At 56.1% G+C, this 21,041-nt stretch overlaps 1 protein-coding gene across 10 annotated transcripts in view; it reads right to left on the bottom strand.

Moving 5' to 3' along the window:
* Positions 1-21,041, bottom strand: part of adgrg6 (adhesion G protein-coupled receptor G6) — a 201,813-nt gene that overhangs the window by 122,580 nt on the left and 58,192 nt on the right. For all 10 annotated transcript variants that reach the window (XM_072513806.1, XM_072513837.1, XM_072513830.1 and 7 more), the window contains one exon: positions 18,994-19,617. In XM_072513806.1, coding sequence (XP_072369907.1) covers positions 18,994-19,617 — 624 coding nt within the window. The remainder of the gene's footprint in view (positions 1-18,993; positions 19,618-21,041) is intronic.

The raw sequence follows: 21,041 nt of genomic DNA, 5'->3' as shown, positions 1-21,041 counted from the left end.
AACAGCGCGAGAGGACAGAGAGTCGGGAGAGTGAAAACAGCGCGAGAGGAGAGAGAGTCGGGAGAGTGAAAACAGCGCGAGGGGAGAGAGTCGGGAGAGTGAAAACAGCGCGAGAGGAGAGACAGCCGGTGGAGTGAAAACAGCGCGAGAGGAGAGACAGCCGGTGGAGTGAAAACAGCGTGAGAGGAGAGACAGCCGGGAGAGTGAAAACAGCGCGAGAGGAGAGACAGCCGGGAGAGTGAAAACAGCGCGAGAGGAGAGACAGCCAGGGGAATGAAAAGAGCGCGAGGGGAGAGACAGCCAGGGGAATGAAAACAGCGCGAGAGGAGAGAGAGTCGGGAGAGTGAAAACAGCGCGAGGGGAGAGACAGCCGGGACATTGAAAACAGCGCGAGAGGAGAGACAGCCGAGGGAGTGAAAACAGCGCGAGAGGAGAGACAGCCGGGGGAGTGAAAACAGCGCGAGAGGAGAGACAGCCGGGAGAGTGAAAACAGCGCGAGAGGAGAGACAGCCGAGGGAGTGAAAACAGCACGAGAGGAGAGAGAGTCGGGAGAGTGAAAACAGCGCGAGGGGAGAGACAGCCGGGGGAGTGAAAACAGCGCGAGAGGAGAGACAGCCGGGTGAGTGAAAACAGCGCGAGGGGAGAGACAGCCGGGGGAGTGAAAACAGCACGAGTGGAGAGACAGCCGGGACAGTGAAAACAGCACAAGGGGAGAGACAGCCGGGACATTGACAACAGCGCGAAAGGAGAGACAGCCGGGAGGGTGAAAACAGCGCGAGAGGAGAGAGAGTCGGGAGAGTGAAAACAGCGCGAGAGGAGAGACAGCCGAGGGAGTGAAAACAGAGCGGGAGGAGCGACAGCCGGGGGAGTGAAAACAGCGCGAGAGGAGAGACAGGCGGGGGAGTGAAAACAGCGCGAGAGGAGAGAGAGTCAGGAGAGTGAAAACAGCGCGAGGGGAGAGACAGCCGGGGGAGTGAAAACAGCGCGAGAGGAGAGAGAGTCGGGAGAGTGAATACAGCGCGAGGGGAGAGACAGCCGGGGGAGTGAAAACAGCGCGAGAGGAGAGAGAGTCGGGAGAGTGAAAACAGCGCGAGGGGAGAGACAGCCGTGAGAGTGAAAACAGCGCGAGAGGAGAGACAGCCGGGAGAGTGAAAACAGCGCGAGAGGAGAGACTGCCGGGAGAGTGAAAACAGCGCGAGGGGAGAGACAGCCGGTGGAGTGAAAACAGCGCGAGAGGAGAGACAGCCGGGACATTGAAAACAGCGCGAGGGGAGAGACAGCCGGTGGAGTGAAAACAGCGCGAGAGGAGAGGCAGCCGGGACATTGAAAACAGCGCGAGATGAGAGACAGGCGGGGGAGTGTAAACAGCGCGAGAGGAGAGACAGCCGGGGAGGGTAAACAGCGCGAGAGGAGAGACAGCCGGGACATTGAAAACAGCGCGAGGGGAGAGACAGCCGGGGGAGTGTAAACAGCGCGAGAGGAGAGACTGCCGGGAGAGTGAAAACAGCGCGAGGGGAGAGACAGCCGGGAGATTGAAAACAGCGCGAGAGGAGAGACTGCCGGGAGAGTGAAAACAGCGCGAGGCGAGAGACAGCCGGGGGAATGAAAACAGCGCGAGAGGAGAGACAGCCGGGAGAGTGAAAACAGCGCAAGAGGAGAGACAGCCGGGACATTGAAAACAGCGTGGGAGGAGAGACAGCCGGGAGAGTGAAAACAGCGCGAGGGGAGAGACAGCCGGGAGAGTGAAAACAGCGCGAGAGGAGAGACAGCCGGGGGAGTGAAAACAGCGCGAGAGGAGAGACAGCCGGGAGAGTGAAAACAGCGCGGGAGGAGAGACAGCCGAGGGAGTGAAAACAGCGCGAGAGGAGAGACAGCCGAGGGAGTGAAAACAGCGCAAGAGGAGAGAGAGTCGGGAGAGTGAAAACAGCGCGAGGGGAGAGACAGCCGGGGGAGTGAAAACAGCGCGAGAGGAGAGACAGCCGGGTGAGTGAAAACAGCGCGAGGGGCGAGACAGCCGGGGGAGTGAAAACAGCACGAGTGGAGAGACTGCCGGGACAGTGAAAACAGCGCAAGGGGTGAGACAGCCGGGACATTGAAAACAGCGCGAAAGGAGAGACAGCCGGGAGGGTGAAAACAGCGCGAGAGGAGAGAGAGTCGGGAGAGTGAAAACAGCGCGAGAGGAGAGACAGCCGAGGGAGTGAAAACAGAGCGGGAGGAGCGACAGCCGGGGGAGTGAAAACAGCGCGAGAGGAGAGACAGGCGGGGGAGTGAAAAGAGCGCGAGAGGAGAGAGAGTCAGGAGAGTGAAAACAGCGCGAGGGGAGAGACAGCCGGGGGAGTGAAAACAGCGCGAGAGGAGAGAGAGTCGGGAGAGTGAATACAGCGCGAGGGGAGAGACAGCCGGGGAAGTGAAAACAGCGCGAGAGGAGAGACAGCCGGGAGGGTGAAAACAGCGCGAGAGGAGAGAGAGTCGGGAGAGTGAAAACAGCGCGAGGGGAGAGACAGCCGGGAGAGTGAAAACAGCGCGAGAGGAGAGACAGCCGGGAGAGTGAAAACAGCGCGAGAGGAGAGACAGCCGGGAGAGTGAAAACAGCGCGAGGGGAGAGACAGCCGGTGGAGTGAAAACAGCGCGAGAGGAGAGGCAGCCGGGACATTGAAAACAGCGCGAGAGGAGAGACAGGCGGGGGAGTGAAAACAGCGCGAGGGGAGAGACAGCCGGGAGAGTGAAAACAGCGCGAGAGGAGAGAAAGCCGGGACATTGAAAACAGCGCGAGGGGAGAGACAGCCGGTGGAGTGAAAACAGCGCGAGAGGAGAGACAGGCGGGGGAGTGAAAACAGCGCGAGGGGAGAGACAGCCGGGACAGTGAAAACAGCGCGAGAGGAGAGGCAGCCGGGACATTGAAAACAGCGCGAGGGGAGAGACAGCCGGGAGGGTGAAAACAGCGCGAGGGGAGAGACAGCCGGGAGAGTGTAAACAGCGCGAGAGGAGAGACAGCCGGGGGAGTGAAAACAGCGCGAGAGGAGAGACAGCCGGGAGAGTGAAAACAGCGCGAGGGGAGAGACAGCCGGGAGAGTGTAAACAGCGCGAGAGGAGAGACAGCCGGGGGAGTGAAAACAGCGCGAGAGGAGAGACAGCCGGGAGAGTGAAAACAGCGCGAGGGGAGAGACAGGCGGGGGAGTGAAAACAGCGCGAGAGGAGAGACAGCCGGTGGAGAGAAAACAGCGCGAGAGGAGAGAGAGTCGGGAGAGTGAAAACAGCGCGAGAGGAGAGACAGGCGGGAGAGTGAAAACAGCGCGAGAGGACAGAGAGTCGGGAGAGTGAAAACAGCGCGAGAGGAGAGAGAGTCGGGAGAGTGAAAACAGCGCGAGGGGAGAGAGTCGGGAGAGTGAAAACAGCGCGAGAGGAGAGACAGCCGGTGGAGTGAAAACAGCGCGAGAGGAGAGACAGCCGGTGGAGTGAAAACAGCGCGAGGGGAGAGACAGCCGGGAGAGTGAAAACAGCGCGAGGGGAGAGACAGCCGGGACATTGAAAACAGCGCGAGAGGAGAGACAGCCGGGAGAGTGAAAACAGCGCGAGAGGAGAGACAGCCGGGAGAGTGAAAACAGCGCGAGAGGAGAGACAGCCAGGGGAATGAAAAGAGCGCGAGGGGAGAGACAGCCAGGGGAATGAAAACAGCGCGAGAGGAGAGAGAGTCGGGAGAGTGAAAACAGCGCGAGGGGAGAGACAGCCGGGACATTGAAAACAGCGCGAGAGGAGAGACAGCCGAGGGAGTGAAAACAGCGCGAGAGGAGAGACAGCCGGGGGAGTGAAAACAGCGCGAGAGGAGAGACAGCCGAGGGAGTGAAAACAGCACGAGAGGAGAGAGAGTCGGGAGAGTGAAAACAGCGCGAGGGGAGAGACAGCCGGGGGAGTGAAAACAGCGCGAGTGGAGAGACAGCCGGGACAGTGAAAACAGCACAAGGGGAGAGACAGCCGGGACATTGACAACAGCGCGAAAGGAGAGACAGCCGGGAGGGTGAAAACAGCGCGAGAGGAGAGAGAGTCGGGAGAGTGAAAACAGCGCGAGAGGAGAGACAGCCGAGGGAGTGAAAACAGAGCGGGAGGAGAGACAGCCGGGGAGGGTAAACAGCGCGAGAGGAGAGACAGCCGGGGAGGGTAAACAGCGCGAGAGGAGAGACAGCCGGGGAGGGTAAACAGCGCGAGAGGAGAGACTGCCGGGAGAGTGAAAACAGCGCGAGGGGAGAGACAGCCGGGAGAGTGTAAACAGCGCGAGGGGAGAGACAGCCGGGGAGGGTAAACAGCGCGAGAGGAGAGACTGCCGGGAGAGTGTAAACAGCGCGAGGGGAGAGACAGCCGGGGAGGGTAAACAGCGCGAGAGGAGAGACAGCCGGGGAGGGTAAACAGCGCGAGAGGAGAGACAGCCGGGACATTGAAAACAGCGCGAGGGGAGAGACAGCCGGGGGAGTGTAAACAGCGCGAGATGAGAGACAGCCGGGAGGGTGAAAACAGCGCGAGGGGAGAGACAGCCGGGAGAGTGTAAACAGCGCGAGAGGAGAGACAGCCGGGGGAGTGAAAACAGCGCGAGAGGAGAGACAGCCGGGAGAGTGAAAACAGCGCGAGGGGAGAGACAGCCGGGAGAGTGTAAACAGCGCGAGAGGAGAGACAGCCGGGGGAGTGAAAACAGCGCGAGAGGAGAGACAGCCGGGAGAGTGAAAACAGCGCGAGGGGAGAGACAGGCGGGGGAGTGAAAACAGCGCGAGAGGAGAGACAGCCGGTGGAGAGAAAACAGCGCGAGAGGAGAGAGAGTCGGGAGAGTGAAAACAGCGCGAGAGGAGAGACAGGCGGGAGAGTGAAAACAGCGCGAGAGGACAGAGAGTCGGGAGAGTGAAAACAGCGCGAGAGGAGAGAGAGTCGGGAGAGTGAAAACAGCGCGAGGGGAGAGAGTCGGGAGAGTGAAAACAGCGCGAGAGGAGAGACAGCCGGTGGAGTGAAAACAGCGCGAGAGGAGAGACAGCCGGTGGAGTGAAAACAGCGTGAGAGGAGAGACAGCCGGGAGAGTGAAAACAGCGCGAGAGGAGAGACAGCCGGGAGAGTGAAAACAGCGCGAGAGGAGAGACAGCCAGGGGAATGAAAAGAGCGCGAGGGGAGAGACAGCCAGGGGAATGAAAACAGCGCGAGAGGAGAGAGAGTCGGGAGAGTGAAAACAGCGCGAGGGGAGAGACAGCCGGGACATTGAAAACAGCGCGAGAGGAGAGACAGCCGAGGGAGTGAAAACAGCGCGAGAGGAGAGACAGCCGGGGGAGTGAAAACAGCGCGAGAGGAGAGACAGCCGGGAGAGTGAAAACAGCGCGAGGGGAGAGACAGCCGGGAGAGTGTAAACAGCGCGAGAGGAGAGACAGCCGGGGGAGTGAAAACAGCGCGAGAGGAGAGACAGCCGGGAGAGTGAAAACAGCGCGAGGGGAGAGACAGGCGGGGGAGTGAAAACAGCGCGAGAGGAGAGACAGCCGGTGGAGAGAAAACAGCGCGAGAGGAGAGAGAGTCGGGAGAGTGAAAACAGCGCGAGAGGAGAGACAGGCGGGAGAGTGAAAACAGCGCGAGAGGACAGAGAGTCGGGAGAGTGAAAACAGCGCGAGAGGAGAGAGAGTCGGGAGAGTGAAAACAGCGCGAGGGGAGAGAGTCGGGAGAGTGAAAACAGCGCGAGAGGAGAGACAGCCGGTGGAGTGAAAACAGCGCGAGAGGAGAGACAGCCGGTGGAGTGAAAACAGCGCGAGGGGAGAGACAGCCGGGAGAGTGAAAACAGCGCGAGGGGAGAGACAGCCGGGACATTGAAAACAGCGCGAGAGGAGAGACAGCCGGGAGAGTGAAAACAGCGCGAGAGGAGAGACAGCCGGGAGAGTGAAAACAGCGCGAGAGGAGAGACAGCCAGGGGAATGAAAAGAGCGCGAGGGGAGAGACAGCCAGGGGAATGAAAACAGCGCGAGAGGAGAGAGAGTCGGGAGAGTGAAAACAGCGCGAGGGGAGAGACAGCCGGGACATTGAAAACAGCGCGAGAGGAGAGACAGCCGAGGGAGTGAAAACAGCGCGAGAGGAGAGACAGCCGGGGGAGTGAAAACAGCGCGAGAGGAGAGACAGCCGAGGGAGTGAAAACAGCACGAGAGGAGAGAGAGTCGGGAGAGTGAAAACAGCGCGAGGGGAGAGACAGCCGGGGGAGTGAAAACAGCGCGAGTGGAGAGACAGCCGGGACAGTGAAAACAGCACAAGGGGAGAGACAGCCGGGACATTGACAACAGCGCGAAAGGAGAGACAGCCGGGAGGGTGAAAACAGCGCGAGAGGAGAGAGAGTCGGGAGAGTGAAAACAGCGCGAGAGGAGAGACAGCCGAGGGAGTGAAAACAGAGCGGGAGGAGAGACAGCCGGGGAGGGTAAACAGCGCGAGAGGAGAGACAGCCGGGGAGGGTAAACAGCGCGAGAGGAGAGACAGCCGGGGAGGGTAAACAGCGCGAGAGGAGAGACTGCCGGGAGAGTGAAAACAGCGCGAGGGGAGAGACAGCCGGGAGAGTGTAAACAGCGCGAGGGGAGAGACAGCCGGGGAGGGTAAACAGCGCGAGAGGAGAGACTGCCGGGAGAGTGTAAACAGCGCGAGGGGAGAGACAGCCGGGGAGGGTAAACAGCGCGAGAGGAGAGACAGCCGGGGAGGGTAAACAGCGCGAGAGGAGAGACAGCCGGGACATTGAAAACAGCGCGAGGGGAGAGACAGCCGGGGGAGTGTAAACAGCGCGAGATGAGAGACAGCCGGGAGGGTGAAAACAGCGCGAGGGGAGAGACAGCCGGGAGAGTGTAAACAGCGCGAGAGGAGAGACAGCCGGGGGAGTGAAAACAGCGCGAGAGGAGAGACAGCCGGGAGAGTGAAAACAGCGCGAGGGGAGAGACAGCCGGGAGAGTGTAAACAGCGCGAGAGGAGAGACAGCCGGGGGAGTGAAAACAGCGCGAGAGGAGAGACAGCCGGGAGAGTGAAAACAGCGCGAGGGGAGAGACAGGCGGGGGAGTGAAAACAGCGCGAGAGGAGAGACAGCCGGTGGAGAGAAAACAGCGCGAGAGGAGAGAGAGTCGGGAGAGTGAAAACAGCGCGAGAGGAGAGACAGGCGGGAGAGTGAAAACAGCGCGAGAGGACAGAGAGTCGGGAGAGTGAAAACAGCGCGAGAGGAGAGAGAGTCGGGAGAGTGAAAACAGCGCGAGGGGAGAGAGTCGGGAGAGTGAAAACAGCGCGAGAGGAGAGACAGCCGGTGGAGTGAAAACAGCGCGAGAGGAGAGACAGCCGGTGGAGTGAAAACAGCGTGAGAGGAGAGACAGCCGGGAGAGTGAAAACAGCGCGAGAGGAGAGACAGCCGGGAGAGTGAAAACAGCGCGAGAGGAGAGACAGCCAGGGGAATGAAAAGAGCGCGAGGGGAGAGACAGCCAGGGGAATGAAAACAGCGCGAGAGGAGAGAGAGTCGGGAGAGTGAAAACAGCGCGAGGGGAGAGACAGCCGGGACATTGAAAACAGCGCGAGAGGAGAGACAGCCGAGGGAGTGAAAACAGCGCGAGAGGAGAGACAGCCGGGGGAGTGAAAACAGCGCGAGAGGAGAGACAGCCGGGAGAGTGAAAACAGCGCGGGAGGAGAGACAGCCGAGGGAGTGAAAACAGCGCGAGAGGAGAGACAGCCGAGGGAGTGAAAACAGCACGAGAGGAGAGAGAGTCGGGAGAGTGAAAACAGCGCGAGGGGAGAGACAGCCGGGGGAGTGAAAACAGCGCGAGTGGAGAGACAGCCGGGACAGTGAAAACAGCACAAGGGGAGAGACAGCCGGGACATTGACAACAGCGCGAAAGGAGAGACAGCCGGGAGGGTGAAAACAGCGCGAGAGAAGAGAGAGTCGGGAGAGTGAAAACAGCGCGAGAGGAGAGACAGCCGAGGGAGTGAAAACAGAGCGGGAGGAGAGACAGCCGGGGAGGGTAAACAGCGCGAGAGGAGAGACAGCCGGGGAGGGTAAACAGCGCGAGAGGAGAGACAGCCGGGGAGGGTAAACAGCGCGAGAGGAGAGACTGCCGGGAGAGTGAAAACAGCGCGAGGGGAGAGACAGCCGGGAGAGTGTAAACAGCGCGAGGGGAGAGACAGCCGGGGAGGGTAAACAGCGCGAGAGGAGAGACTGCCGGGAGAGTGTAAACAGCGCGAGGGGAGAGACAGCCGGGGAGGGTAAACAGCGCGAGAGGAGAGACAGCCGGGGAGGGTAAACAGCGCGAGAGGAGAGACAGCCGGGACATTGAAAACAGCGCGAGGGGAGAGACAGCCGGGGGAGTGTAAACAGCGCGAGAGGAGAGACTGCCGGGAGAGTGAAAACAGCGCGAGGGGAGAGACAGCCGGGAGATTGAAAACAGCGCGAGGGGAGAGACAGCCGGGGGAATGAAAACAGCGCGAGAGGAGAGACAGCCGGGAGAGTGAAAACAGCGCAAGAGGAGAGACAGCCGGGACATTGAAAACAGCGTGGGAGGAGAGACAGCCGGGAGAGTGAAAACAGCGCGAGGGGAGAGACAGCCGGGAGAGTGAAAACAGCGCGAGAGGAGAGACAGCCGGGGGAGTGAAAACAGCGCGAGAGGAGAGACAGCCGGGAGAGTGAAAACAGCGCGGGAGGAGAGACAGCCGAGGGAGTGAAAACAGCGCGAGAGGAGAGACAGCCGAGGGAGTGAAAACAGCGCAAGAGGAGAGAGAGTCGGGAGAGTGAAAACAGCGCGAGGGGAGAGACAGCCGGGGGAGTGAAAACAGCGCGAGAGGAGAGACAGCCGGGTGAGTGAAAACAGCGCGAGGGGCGAGACAGCCGGGGGAGTGAAAACAGCACGAGTGGAGAGACTGCCGGGACAGTGAAAACAGCGCGAAAGGAGAGACAGCCGGGAGGGTGAAAACAGCGCGAGAGGAGAGAGAGTCGGGAGAGTGAAAACAGCGCGAGAGGAGAGACAGCCGAGGGAGTGAAAACAGAGCGGGAGGAGCGACAGCCGGGGGAGTGAAAACAGCGCGAGAGGAGAGACAGGCGGGGGAGTGAAAAGAGCGCGAGAGGAGAGAGAGTCAGGAGAGTGAAAACAGCGCGAGGGGAGAGACAGCCGGGGGAGTGAAAACAGCGCGAGAGGAGAGAGAGTCGGGAGAGTGAATACAGCGCGAGGGGAGAGACAGCCGGGGAAGTGAAAACAGCGCGAGAGGAGAGACAGCCGGGAGGGTGAAAACAGCGCGAGAGGAGAGAGAGTCGGGAGAGTGAAAACAGCGCGAGGGGAGAGACAGCCGGGAGAGTGAAAACAGCGCGAGAGGAGAGACAGCCGGGAGAGTGAAAACAGCGCGAGAGGAGAGACAGCCGGGAGAGTGAAAACAGCGCGAGAGGAGAGACAGCCGGGAGAGTGAAAACAGCGCGAGGGGAGAGACAGCCGGTGGAGTGAAAACAGCGCGAGAGGAGAGAAAGCCGGGACATTGAAAACAGCGCGAGGGGAGAGACAGCCGGTGGAGTGAAAACAGCGCGAGAGGAGAGGCAGCCGGGACATTGAAAACAGCGCGAGAGGAGAGACAGGCGGGGGAGTGTAAACAGCGCGAGAGGAGAGACTGCCGGGAGAGTGAAAACAGCGCGAGGGGAGAGACAGCCGGTGGAGTGAAAACAGCGCGAGAGGAGAGAAAGCCGGGACATTGAAAACAGCGCGAGGGGAGAGACAGCCGGTGGAGTGAAAACAGCGCGAGAGGAGAGGCAGCCGGGACATTGAAAACAGCGCGAGAGGAGAGACAGGCGGGGGAGTGTAAACAGCGCGAGAGGAGAGACTGCCGGGAGAGTGAAAACAGCGCGAGGGGAGAGACAGCCGGTGGAGTGAAAACAGCGCGAGAGGAGAGAAAGCCGGGACATTGAAAACAGCGCGAGGGGAGAGACAGCCGGTGGAGTGAAAACAGCGCGAGAGGAGAGAAAGCCGGGACATTGAAAACAGCGCGAGATGAGAGACAGGGGGGGGAGTGTAAACAGCGCGAGAGGAGAGACAGCCGGGGACGGTAAACAGCGCGAGAGGAGAGACAGCCGGGACATTGAAAACAGCGCGAGGGGAGAGACAGCCGGGGGAGGGAAAACAGCGCGAGAGGCGAGACAGCCGGGAGGGTGAAAACAGCGCGAGGGAAGAGACAGCCGGTAGAGTGAAAACAGCGCGAGAGGAGAGACAGCCGGGAGGGTGAAAACAGCGCGAGGGGAGAGACAGCAGGGAGAGTGTAAACAGCGCGAGAGGAGAGACAGCCGGGGGAGTGAAAACAGCGCTAGGGGAGAGACAGCCGGGAGAGTGAAAACAGCGCGAGAGGAGAGACAGCCGGGAGGGTGAAAACAGCGCGAGGGGAGAGACAGCAGGGAGAGTGTAAACAGCGCGAGAGGAGAGACAGGCGGGGGAGTGTAAACAGCGCGAGGGGAGAGACAGCCGGGGGAGTGTAAACAGCGCGAGAGGAGAGACTGCCGGGAGAGTGAAAACAGCGCGAGGGGAGAGACATCCGGGACATTGAAAACAGCGCGAGGGGAGAGACAGCCGGGGGAGGGAAAACAGCGCGAGAGGCGAGACAGCCGGGAGGGTGAAAACAGCGAGAGGGAAGAGACAGCCGGGAGAGTGAAAACAGCGCGAGAGGAGAGACAGCCGGGGGAGTGAAAACAGCGCTAGGGGAGAGACAGCCGGGAGGGTGAAAACAGCGCGAGAGGAGAGACAGGCGGGGGAGTGAAAACAGCGCGAGAGGAGAGACAGCCGTGACATTGGAAACAGCGCGAGAGGAGAGACAGTCGGGAGAGTGAAAACAGCGCGAGAGGAGAGAGAGTCGGGTGAGTGAAAACAGCGCGAGAGGAGAGACAGCCAGGGGAATGAAAAGAGCGCAAGGGGAGAGACAGCCAGGGGAATGAAAACAGCGCGAGAGGAGAGAGAGTCGGGAGAGTGAAAACAGCGCGAGGGGAGAGACAGCCGGGAGAGTGAAAACAGCGCGAGGGGAGAGACAGCCGGGAGAGTGAAAACAGCGCGGGAGGAGAGACAGCCGGGCGAGTGTAAACAGCGCGAGAGGAGAGAGAGTCGGGAGAGTGAAAACAGCGCGAGGGGAGAGACAGCCGGTGGAGTGAAAACAGCGCGAGGGGAGAGACAGCCGGTGGAGTGAAAACAGCGCGAGGGGAGAGACAGCCGGTGGAGTGAAAACAGCGCGAGAGGAGAGACAGCCGGGAGAGTGAAAACAGCGCGAGGGGAGAGACAGCCGGGAGAGTGAAAACAGCGCGAGGGGAGAGACAGGCGGGGGAGTGAAAACAGCACGAGAGGAGAGACAGCCGGGAGGGTGAAAACAGCGTGGGAGGAGAGACAGCCGAGGGAGTGAAAACAGCGCGAGGGGAGAGACAGCCGGGAGTGTGAAAACATCGCGGGAGGAGAGACAGCCGGGGGAGTGAAAACAGCGCGAGGGGAGAGACAGCCGGGGGAGTGAAAACAGCGAGAGAGGAGAGACAGCCGGGACAGTGAAAACAGCGCGAGAGGAGAGAGAGTCGGGAGAGTGAAAACAGCATGAGAGGAGAGACAGCCGGGAGAGTGAAAACAGCGCGAGAGGAGAGACAGCCGGGGGAGTGAAAACAGCGCGAGAGGAGAGACAGCCGGGAGAGTGAAAACAGCGCGGGAGGAGAGACAGGCGAGGGAGTGAAAACAGCGCGAGAGGAGAGAGAGTCGGGAAGAGTGAAAACAGCGCGAGGGGAGAGACAGCCGGGGGAGTGAAAACAGCGCGAGAGGAGAGACAGCCGGGTGAGTGAAAACAGCGCGAGGGGAGAGACAGCCGGGGGAGTGAAAACAGCGCGAGTGGAGAGACAGCCGGGACAGTGAAAACAGCGCAAGGGGAGAGACAGCCGGGACATTGAAAACAGCGCGAAAGGAGAGACAGCCGGGAGGGTGAAAACAGCGCGAGAGGAGAGAGAGTCGGGAGAGTGTAAACAGCGCAAGAGGAGAGACAGCCGAGGGAGTGAAAACAGCGCGAGAGGAGAGACAGCCCGGAGGGTGAAAACAGCGCGAGAGGAGAGACAGCCGGGAGAGTGAAAACAGCGCGAGAGGAGAGACAGGCGGGGGAGTGAAAACAGCGCGAGAGGAGAGAGAGTCAGGAGAGTGAAAACAGCGCGAGGGGAGAGACAGCCGGGGGAGCGAAAACAGCGCGAGAGGAGAGAGAGTCGGGAGAGTGAAAACAGCGCGAGGGGAGAGACAGCCGGGGGAGTGAAAACAGCGCGAGAGGAGAGACAGCCGGGAGGGTGAAAACAGCGCGAGAGGAGAGAGAGTCGGGAGAGTGAAAACAGCGCGAGAGGAGAGACAGCCAGGGGAATGAAAAGAGCGCGAGGGGAGAGACAGCCGGGGGAGTGAAAACAGCGCGAGGGGAGAGACAGCCGGGAGAGTGAAAACAGCGCGAGAGGAGAGACAGGCGGGGGAGTGAAAACAGCGCGAGAGGAGAGAGAGTCGGGAGAGTGAAAACAGCGCGAGGGGAGAGACAGCCGGTGGAGTGAAAACAGCGCGAGGGGAGAGACAGCCGGGAGAGTGAAAACAGCGCGAGAGGAGAGACAGCCGGGAGAGTGAAAACAGCGCGAGAGGAGAGACAGCCGGGAGAGTGAAAACAGCGCGAGGGGAGAGACAGCCGGGACATTGAAAACAGCGCGAGAGGAGAGACAGCCGGGAGGGTGAAAACAGCGCGAGAGGAGAGACAGCCGGGACATTGAAAACAGCGCGAGGGGAGAGACAGCCGGTGGAGTGAAAACAGCGCGAGGGGAGAGACAGCCGGTGGAGTGTATACAGCGCGAGGGGAAAGACAGCCGGGACATTGAAAACAGCGCGAGAGGAGAGACAGCCGGGAGGGTGAAAACAGCGCGAGAGTGAGAGAGTCGGGAGAATGAAAACAGCGCGAGGGGAGAGACAGCCGGGGGAGTGATAACAGCGCGAGGGGAGAGACAGCCGGGAGGGTTAAAACACCGCGAGAGGAGAGAGAGTCGGGAGAGTGAAAACCACGCGAGGGGAGAGACAGCCGGGGGAGTGAAAACAGCGTGAGGGGAGAGACAGCCGGGACATTGAATACAGCGCGATAGGAGAGACAACCGGGAGAGTGAAAACAGCGCGAGAGGAGAGACAGCCGGGACATTGAAAACAGCGCGAGGGGAGAGACAGCCGGGAGAGTGAAAACAGCGCGAGAGGAGAGACAGCCGGGAGAGTGAAAACAGCGCGAGGAGAGACAGCCGGGGGAGTGAAAACAGCGCGAGAGGAGAGACAGGCGGGGGAGTGAAAACAGCGCGAGAGGAGAGACAGGCATGGGAGTGAAAACAGCGCGAGAGGAGAGAGAGTCGGGAGAATGAAAACAGCGCGAGGGGAGAGACAGCCGGGAGCGTTAAAACAGCGCGAGGGGAGAGACAGCCGGGGAGTGTAAACAGCGCGAGGGGAGAGACAGCCGGGACATTGAAAACAGCGCGAGTGGAGAGTGAGCCGGGAGAGTGAAAACAGCGCGAGAGGAGAGACAGTCAGGAGAGTGAAAACAGCGCGAGAGGAGGGACAGCCGGGAGAGTGAAAACAGCGCGAGAGGAGAGACAGCCGGGAGAGTGAAAACAGCGCGAGAGGAGAGACAGTCGAGGGAATGAAAACAGCGCAAGAGGAGAGACAGCCGGGGGAGTGAAAACAGCGCGAGAGGAGAGACAGCCGGGAGTGTGAAAACAGCGCGGGAGGAGAGACAGCCGGGAGAGTGAAAACAGCGCGAGAGGAGAGACAGTCGAGGGAATGAAAACAGCGCGAGAGGAGAGACAGGCGGGGGAGTGAAAACAGCGCGAGAGGAGAGACAGTCGGGAAACGCAGTGGTTGCTGGTTAAGTGTTTTATTTTTACCTGTATTTAAGTTGGGCGATTGCTAAACCCGAGACACTACACTTGTAGTGTCCCCCACCCTTCCACCTCCTTTAACCTAAGGGTGAATATTAGGTAAGCTCTTTCTTTTTTCATTTCATTTGCATTTCTTTTTCTTGTTTTTACTGCAAGTTATCTAGAGGGGATGGCAAGGAAGGCATTTCAATGTCCCTCCTGCAGAATGTTTGAGGTGAGGGACGCCGTCAGTGTCCCTGCTGATTTCACCTGTGGGAAGTGCACCCATCTCCAGCTCCTCAGAAACCGCGTTAGGGAACTGGAGCTCGAGCTGGATAAACTTCGGATCATTCGGGAGGCAGAGGTGGTCATAGATAGAAGCTTCAGGGATGTAGTTACTCCAAAGAATGAAGATAGGTGGGTGATGGTCAGAGGGGCTGGGAGGAAGCAGTCAGTACAGGGATCCCCTGTGGTTGTTCCCCGTAGTAACAAGTATACCGCTTTGGATACTGGTGTACCGGCAGGCAGGAAGGTGGGTTGAAGTGTGTCTACTTTAATGCAAGGAGCACCTCCGGGGTAGGTGAACTTGGAGCGTGGATTGGTACTTGGGACTACGATGTTGTGGCCATCACGGAGACATGGTTAGAACAGGGACAGGAATGGTTGTTGGAAGTTCCTGGGTATAGATGTTTCAGTAAGAGTAGGGAAGGTGGTAAAAGAGGTGGAGGAGTAGCATTGTTAATCAAGGATAGTTTAACGGCTGCAGAAAGGCAGTTCGAGGGGGATCTGCCTACTGAGGTAATATGGGCCGAAGTTAGAAATAGGAAAGGAGCAGTCACGTTGTTAGGAGTTTTCTATAGGCCCCCAAATAGTAATAGAGATGTGGAGGAACAAATTGCAAAGCAGATTATGGATAGGTGTGGAGGTCTCAGGGTAGTTGTCATGTGTGACTTTAACTTTCCAAATATTGATTGGAACCTCTACAGGTCGAACAGTTCGGATGGGGCAGTTTTTGTAGTGTGTGCAGGAGGGTTTCCTGACACAATATGTGGCTAGGCCGACAAGAAGTGGGGCCACATTGGATTTGGTGCTGGGTAATGAACCGGACCAAGTGTTAGATTTGTTTGTGGGAGAGCACTTTGGAGATAGTGACCACGATTTGGTGTCTTTCACTATTGCGATGGAGAGGGATAGGGCCATACGGCAGGGCAAAGTTTATAATTGGGGGAGGGGGTAATTATGATATGATTAGGCAAGAATTAGGGAGCATGAGATGGGAACAGAAACTGTCAGGGAAAGGCACAAATGAAAAGTGGAGCTTGTTCAAGGAACAAATACTGCGTGTCCTTGATAGGTATGTCCCTGTCAGGCAGGGAGGAAATGGCCGTGTGAGGGAACCATGGTTCACAAAAGAGATTGAATGTCTTGTGAAGAGGAAAAAAGAAGCGTATGTAGGAATGAGAAAACAAGGTTCAGTTGAGTCGCTTGAGGGTTACAAGGTAGCAAGGGATGAGCTAAAAAAAAAGGGCTTAGGAGAGCTAGAAGGGGCAGGAGAAGTCCTTGGCGGGTCGGATCAAGGAAAACCCCAAGGCTTTTTACTATTATGTAAGAAATAAAAGAATGACCAGGGTGAGGTTAGGGCCGGTCAAGTAGTGGGAACTTGTGCATGGAGTCAGAAGAGGAGAGGCGTTGAATGAATACTTTTCTTCAGTGTTCACCGAGGAGAGGGGCTATGTTTTTGAGGATGAGAGTGTGATACAGGTGGGTAGGCTGGAGGAGGTAGATGTTCTGAGAGAAAATGTATTAGCTATTTTGAAAAACCTGAGGGTCGACAAGTCCCCTGGGCCAGATGGGATATATCCTAGGATTCTTTGGGAGGCAAGGGATGAGATTACAGAGCCTTTGGCTTTGATCCTTGAGTCCTCACTGTCCACGGGGATAGTGCCAGAGGACTGGAGAGTGGCGAATGTTGTTCCTCTGTTCAAGAAAGGGAATAGGAATGACCCTAGTAATTATAGGTGGTTAGTCTTACTTCGCTGGTCGGTAAGTTAATGGAAAGGGTCCTGAGGGATAGGATTAACGACCATTTGGAAAGATGCAGCTTAATCCGGGATAGTCAACACGGATTCGTGAAGGGTAAGTCTTGCCTCACAAATTTGATTGAATTCTTTGAGGAGGTAACAAAGTGTGTTGATGAAGGTAGAGCAGTTGATGTCGTATACATGGATTTCAGTAAGGCGTTTGATAAGGTCCCCCATGGTCGGCTCATGAAGAAAGTAAGGAGGTGTGGGAAGAGGGAAATTTGGCCAATTGGATAAGTAACTGGCTATCACATAGAAGACAGAGGGTGGTGGTGGATGGAAAATTTTCAGACTGGAGACCAGTTACCAGCGGTGTACCACAGGGATCAGTGCTGGGTCCTCTACTATTTGTGATTTTTATCAATGACTTGGAGGAGGGGGCTGAATGGTGGGTCAGTAAATTTGCTGATGACACCAAGATTGGTGGAGTAGTGGTTGAGGTGCAGGGCTGTTGTAGGCTGCAAAGAGACCTTGATAGGATGCAGAGCTGGGCCAGAAAATGGCAGATGGAGTTTAACCCTGATAAGTGCGAGGTGAATCATTTTGGTAGAAAAAATTTGAATGCCGATTACAGGGTCAGCGGCAGGGTTCTGAGGAACGTGGAGGAACAGAGAGATCTTGGGGTTCATGTCCACAGATCTCTGAAGGTTGTCATTCAAGTGGATAGAGCCCTGAAGAAGACCTATAGTGTGTTAGCGTTTATTAACAGGGGGCTTGAGTTTAAGAGCCGTGGGGTTATGCTGCAACTGTACAGGACCCTGGTGAGACCACATTTGGAATATTGTGTGCAGTTCTGGTCACCGCATCATAGGAAGGATGTGGAAGCATTGGAAAGGATGCAAAGGAGATTTACCAGGGTGCTGCCTGGTTTGCAGGATAGGTCTTATGAGGAAAGGTTGAGGGAGCTAGGGCTTTTCTCATTGGAGCGAAGGAGGATAAGGGGTGACTTAATAGAGGTTTATAAGATGATGAGGGGGATAGATAAAGTGGACGTTCAGAGACTATTTCTTCGGGTGGATGTGGCTGTTACAAGGGGGCATAACTATAAGGTTCGGGGTGGGAGATAGAGGAGCGATGTCCGAGATAGGTTCTTTACTCAGACAGTGGTTAGGGTGCGGAATGGACTGCCTGCTGTGATAGTGGAGTCGGACACTTTAGGAACTTTCAAGCGGTTATTGGATAGGCACATGGAGCACACCAGAATGACAGGGAGTGGGATAGCTTGATCTTGGTTTCGGACAAAGCTCGGCACAACATCGACGGTCGAAGGCCCTGTTCTGTGCTGTACTGATCTATGTTCTATGTTCCATAGGAGTGAAACAGGTGTGTGTGTGTGTGTGGTGTGTGTGTGTGCGCCAGTGTGTGTGCGAGAGTATGTATGTATGCATGTGCGAATGTGTGTGCATGTGCGAGAGTATATGTGCGAGAGTGTATGTGTGTGTGTGTGCAGGAGTGTGTGTGTGAGAGTATGTATGTATGCATGTGCGAATGTGTGTGCATGTGCGAGAGTATATGTGCGAGTGTGTGTGAGAGTGTGTGTTTGTGCGAGAGTATGTGTGCACATGTACGAATGTGTGTGCATGTGCGAGAGTGTATGTGTGTGTGTGTATGTGTGTGTGCGTGCGAGAGTGGCCATATTTGTCATCAATATTCCTTGCCATCAGAGTTGAGGATCATGCAGCCGACATGTGCCAATGTTCACAGAGGGGAAATGAACAAGTATGAGGGAACTGACCTTTGAAGGGCTGACTGCGGGAAAAGTCACCAATGTATTATTGCACAAAAAACAATCAGATAAAGAGAGGACCAGGACCTCAAAACCAAACCCGTCAAAGTTATCAACAAGGTAGCACAAGTGGATAGCACTGTGGATTCACAGCGGCAGGGTCCCAGGTTCGATTCCCCGCTGGGTCACTGTCTGCGGAGTCTGCACATTCTCCCCGTGTCTGCGTGGGTTTCTTCCAGTTGCTCCAGTTTCCTCCCACAGTCCAAAGACGTGCAGGTTAGGTGAATTGGCCATGATAAATTGCCCTTAGTGTCCAAAAAGGTTAGGAGGGGTTATTGGGTTACGGGGATAGGGTGGAAGTGAGGGCTTAAGTGGTTCGGTGCAGACTCGATGGGCCGAATGAGGACTGTCAGATGATACAGCAGGATTTAGATTGTTTAGAGACTTGGGCGGAGAGATGGCAGATGGAGTTTAATCCGGAAAAATGTGAGGTAAGGCATTTTGAAAGGTCTAATGCAGGTAGGGAATATACAGTGAATGGTAGAACCCTCAAGAGTATTGACAGTCAGAGAGATCTAAGTGTACAGGTCCACAGGTCACTGAAAGGGGCAACACAGGTGGAGAGGTAGTCAAGAAGGCATATAGCATGCTTGCCTTCATTGGCCAGGGCATTGAGTATAAGAATTGGCAAGTCATGTTGCAGCTGTATAGAACCTTAGTTAGGCCACACTTGGAGTATAGTGTTCAATTCTGGTCGCCACACTACCAGAAGGATGTGGAGGCTTTAGGGAGGGTGCAGAAGAGATTTACCAGGATGTTGCCTGGTATGGAGGGCTTAACTATGAGGAGAGGTTGAATAAACTCGGTTTGTTCTCACTGGAATGAAGGAGGTTGAGGGGCGACGTGATCGAATTATGAGTGGCATAGACAGAGTGGATAGTCAGAGGCTTTTTCCCAGGGTAGAGGGGTCAATTACTAGGGGGCATAGGTTTAAGGTGCAAGGGGCAAGGTTTAGAGGAGATGTACGAGGCAAGTTTTTTACACAGAGGGTAGTGGGTGCCTGGAACTCGCTGCCAGAGGAGGTAGTGGAAGCAGGGACGATAGTGACATTAAGGGGCATCTTGATAAATACATGAATAGGATGGGAATAGAGGGATACGGACCCCGGAAGTGTATTAGATTTTAGGTTAGACTGGCAGCATGGTCGGCACAGGCTTGGAGGGCCGAAGGGCCTGTTCCTGTGCTGTACTTTTCTTTGTTCTTTGTTCTTTGAATGGCCTCCTTCTGCACTGCATGTTCTATGTTCTATGTTCTATACTCACCACAGCTCAGCGAACTGTCAGGTTCCAGCACATCAACCGGGATATCCCAGAACGAATTCTCCCAGTCCACAATGTTCCCCACTTCGTCACAAGTTAAGTCCAGCAGTGTCTGTCCGGACATGCTGAAATTCCAGAGCCGGAAGTTGTAGAGTTCACCAGTGTAGGTGTGACTGGCGGGGGTCACTTTTGGTGCCAATGTGAAGGTGCCACTGCCCGCAACAACCTTGCCCTGGGATTCGCTGCAGGCATGGAGCTGGTATTTATCTTGAGTCTGGGTGATGACATTGCCAGAGCTGCCATTCCATGAGACGCACAATCGGCGCCAAGAATCCGTGACCACCTCTTCGGAAAAATGTTCGTCCCAGAACTCCCCCACGTCACACACCACATCGGAAATGGATAGCTGGATGTCATCATTCCCTTTCCTGAAATCGATCAGCGTCTTGTCACTGCTGTCTGTGTAGGAGAACAGGGTCCACCTGTTCTTCAAGGTGGTCGACCTCACCTCGATGCACACCGTGAACTGCCCGAGCTCTGGGATGGAGACGGAAGGGGAGACCGAAAGGGCCTGTCTTTGAGAAGCCTGCGGCAACGCCACCTTCTGATTCCGCAGCGAGGCTGCCACTTAACCCAGGAAAAGGGAAACAAAACAAAAAAAGAGCAGAATTTAGTTACGGAGACATAGAAAGAGGATGTATAAACACAAAAAAGTGTGGAAAAGAGCTTCTACTGCTGAACAATGCGATGCATTCATTGTTACAGAGCTGAACCAAAGAATTCATACAGCAAAGAAGGAGTGCATTTGTCACATTGAACCACTGCTAGATGCCTGAAAGAGATACCTACTTCATCCCACCCGCCATGTGGACACCATTGCCCAGAAAATTGTGTTCCCATAATTTGATTCAATACATTCCTAATGACTGAATGCACCAATGCACCTTCAAGCGCTGCTGAAAGATGTCTATGCCCAATTGTGGATATCTTCAGGAGCTGTGACACCATGTGACAGAGTATCCAAGGTAACACGTGATTCTGGATTCTTTCGTAATCTCAGAGAGCGAGTCAGAAAATCCCCGAAAGCTGAGACGTATTTTGAGACGAGCAAATGCAATAATGATTCTACTTCTGTTTTAATTGGGTAGACATCGCCGACTAACATCAGTATGACTGGTTAAGTTATTGAACCTGTAATCCAGAACAGAATCCGGAGTAACAATCCAGAGAGCATGAGTTTGAATCCCAGTGTACCCATTTGAGAATCTGAATCCAGTTTACATATAGATCTCGGAATAAATAAAAACTGGGATCAGTAAAAGTGTGCATGGATTCTTCCTGAAATCACTAAGGTCCTTCGGGAAAGGACACTTGTGTCTTGGCCTATATGTGACTCGCAAGTCCCCCACCACCTCTTTGAGGTGGCCTGGAAAATGATCACCTTCTCAGGATGACAAGGGACAGTCAATAAATGCCAGCAATGACCACATGCTGAGAATTACAATAATTAAAAGCTAAAATCGTGTTGTTATGATAATGAATGCGTTCCAGCCAAGTAGATTTGGTGCAATGATAATCTATGCTTCAGAAAGATTCTGGATCAATGTCTAGCTCAGGACAGGGTCAGAATAGCCCTTGCATCAAAACACATAACCTTCAAACAGCACAGCTTCAATAAGAAGACCCATCACTATCCTCTAACGGCAACGAGAGATGGACAATGAATGTTGACTTTCCCAGTGTCATTGGCATCCCAAGAATGAATAGCAACATAGTTCCAAGTCAGGATGGAGTGTAGCTTGGAGGGGAGTTTGCATGTGGTGTTGTTCCCATGCACCTACTGCCCTTGTCCTTCTGAGTGTTGGAGGTCACGGGTTTGGAAGATGCAGCTGAATGAGCCTTGATGAGTTGCTGCAGAGCACCCAATGGATAACACCAGGGTTTGCTGGACATCCTTTGGGGGGCACAGGAAAGGTGTGTGACTCACATTTAATCCGTGAGCTGCCACCAAATTCCAGTGGGCTCAGGGCGGTGGGTGTCAAGCGCCTCGT

This window comes from Scyliorhinus torazame, chromosome 1 (genome assembly GCF_047496885.1).
Source record: "Scyliorhinus torazame isolate Kashiwa2021f chromosome 1, sScyTor2.1, whole genome shotgun sequence".
Taxonomy (NCBI): Eukaryota; Metazoa; Chordata; class Chondrichthyes; order Carcharhiniformes; family Scyliorhinidae; genus Scyliorhinus; species Scyliorhinus torazame.
This window is presented reverse-complemented; position numbering and strand designations above follow the sequence as displayed.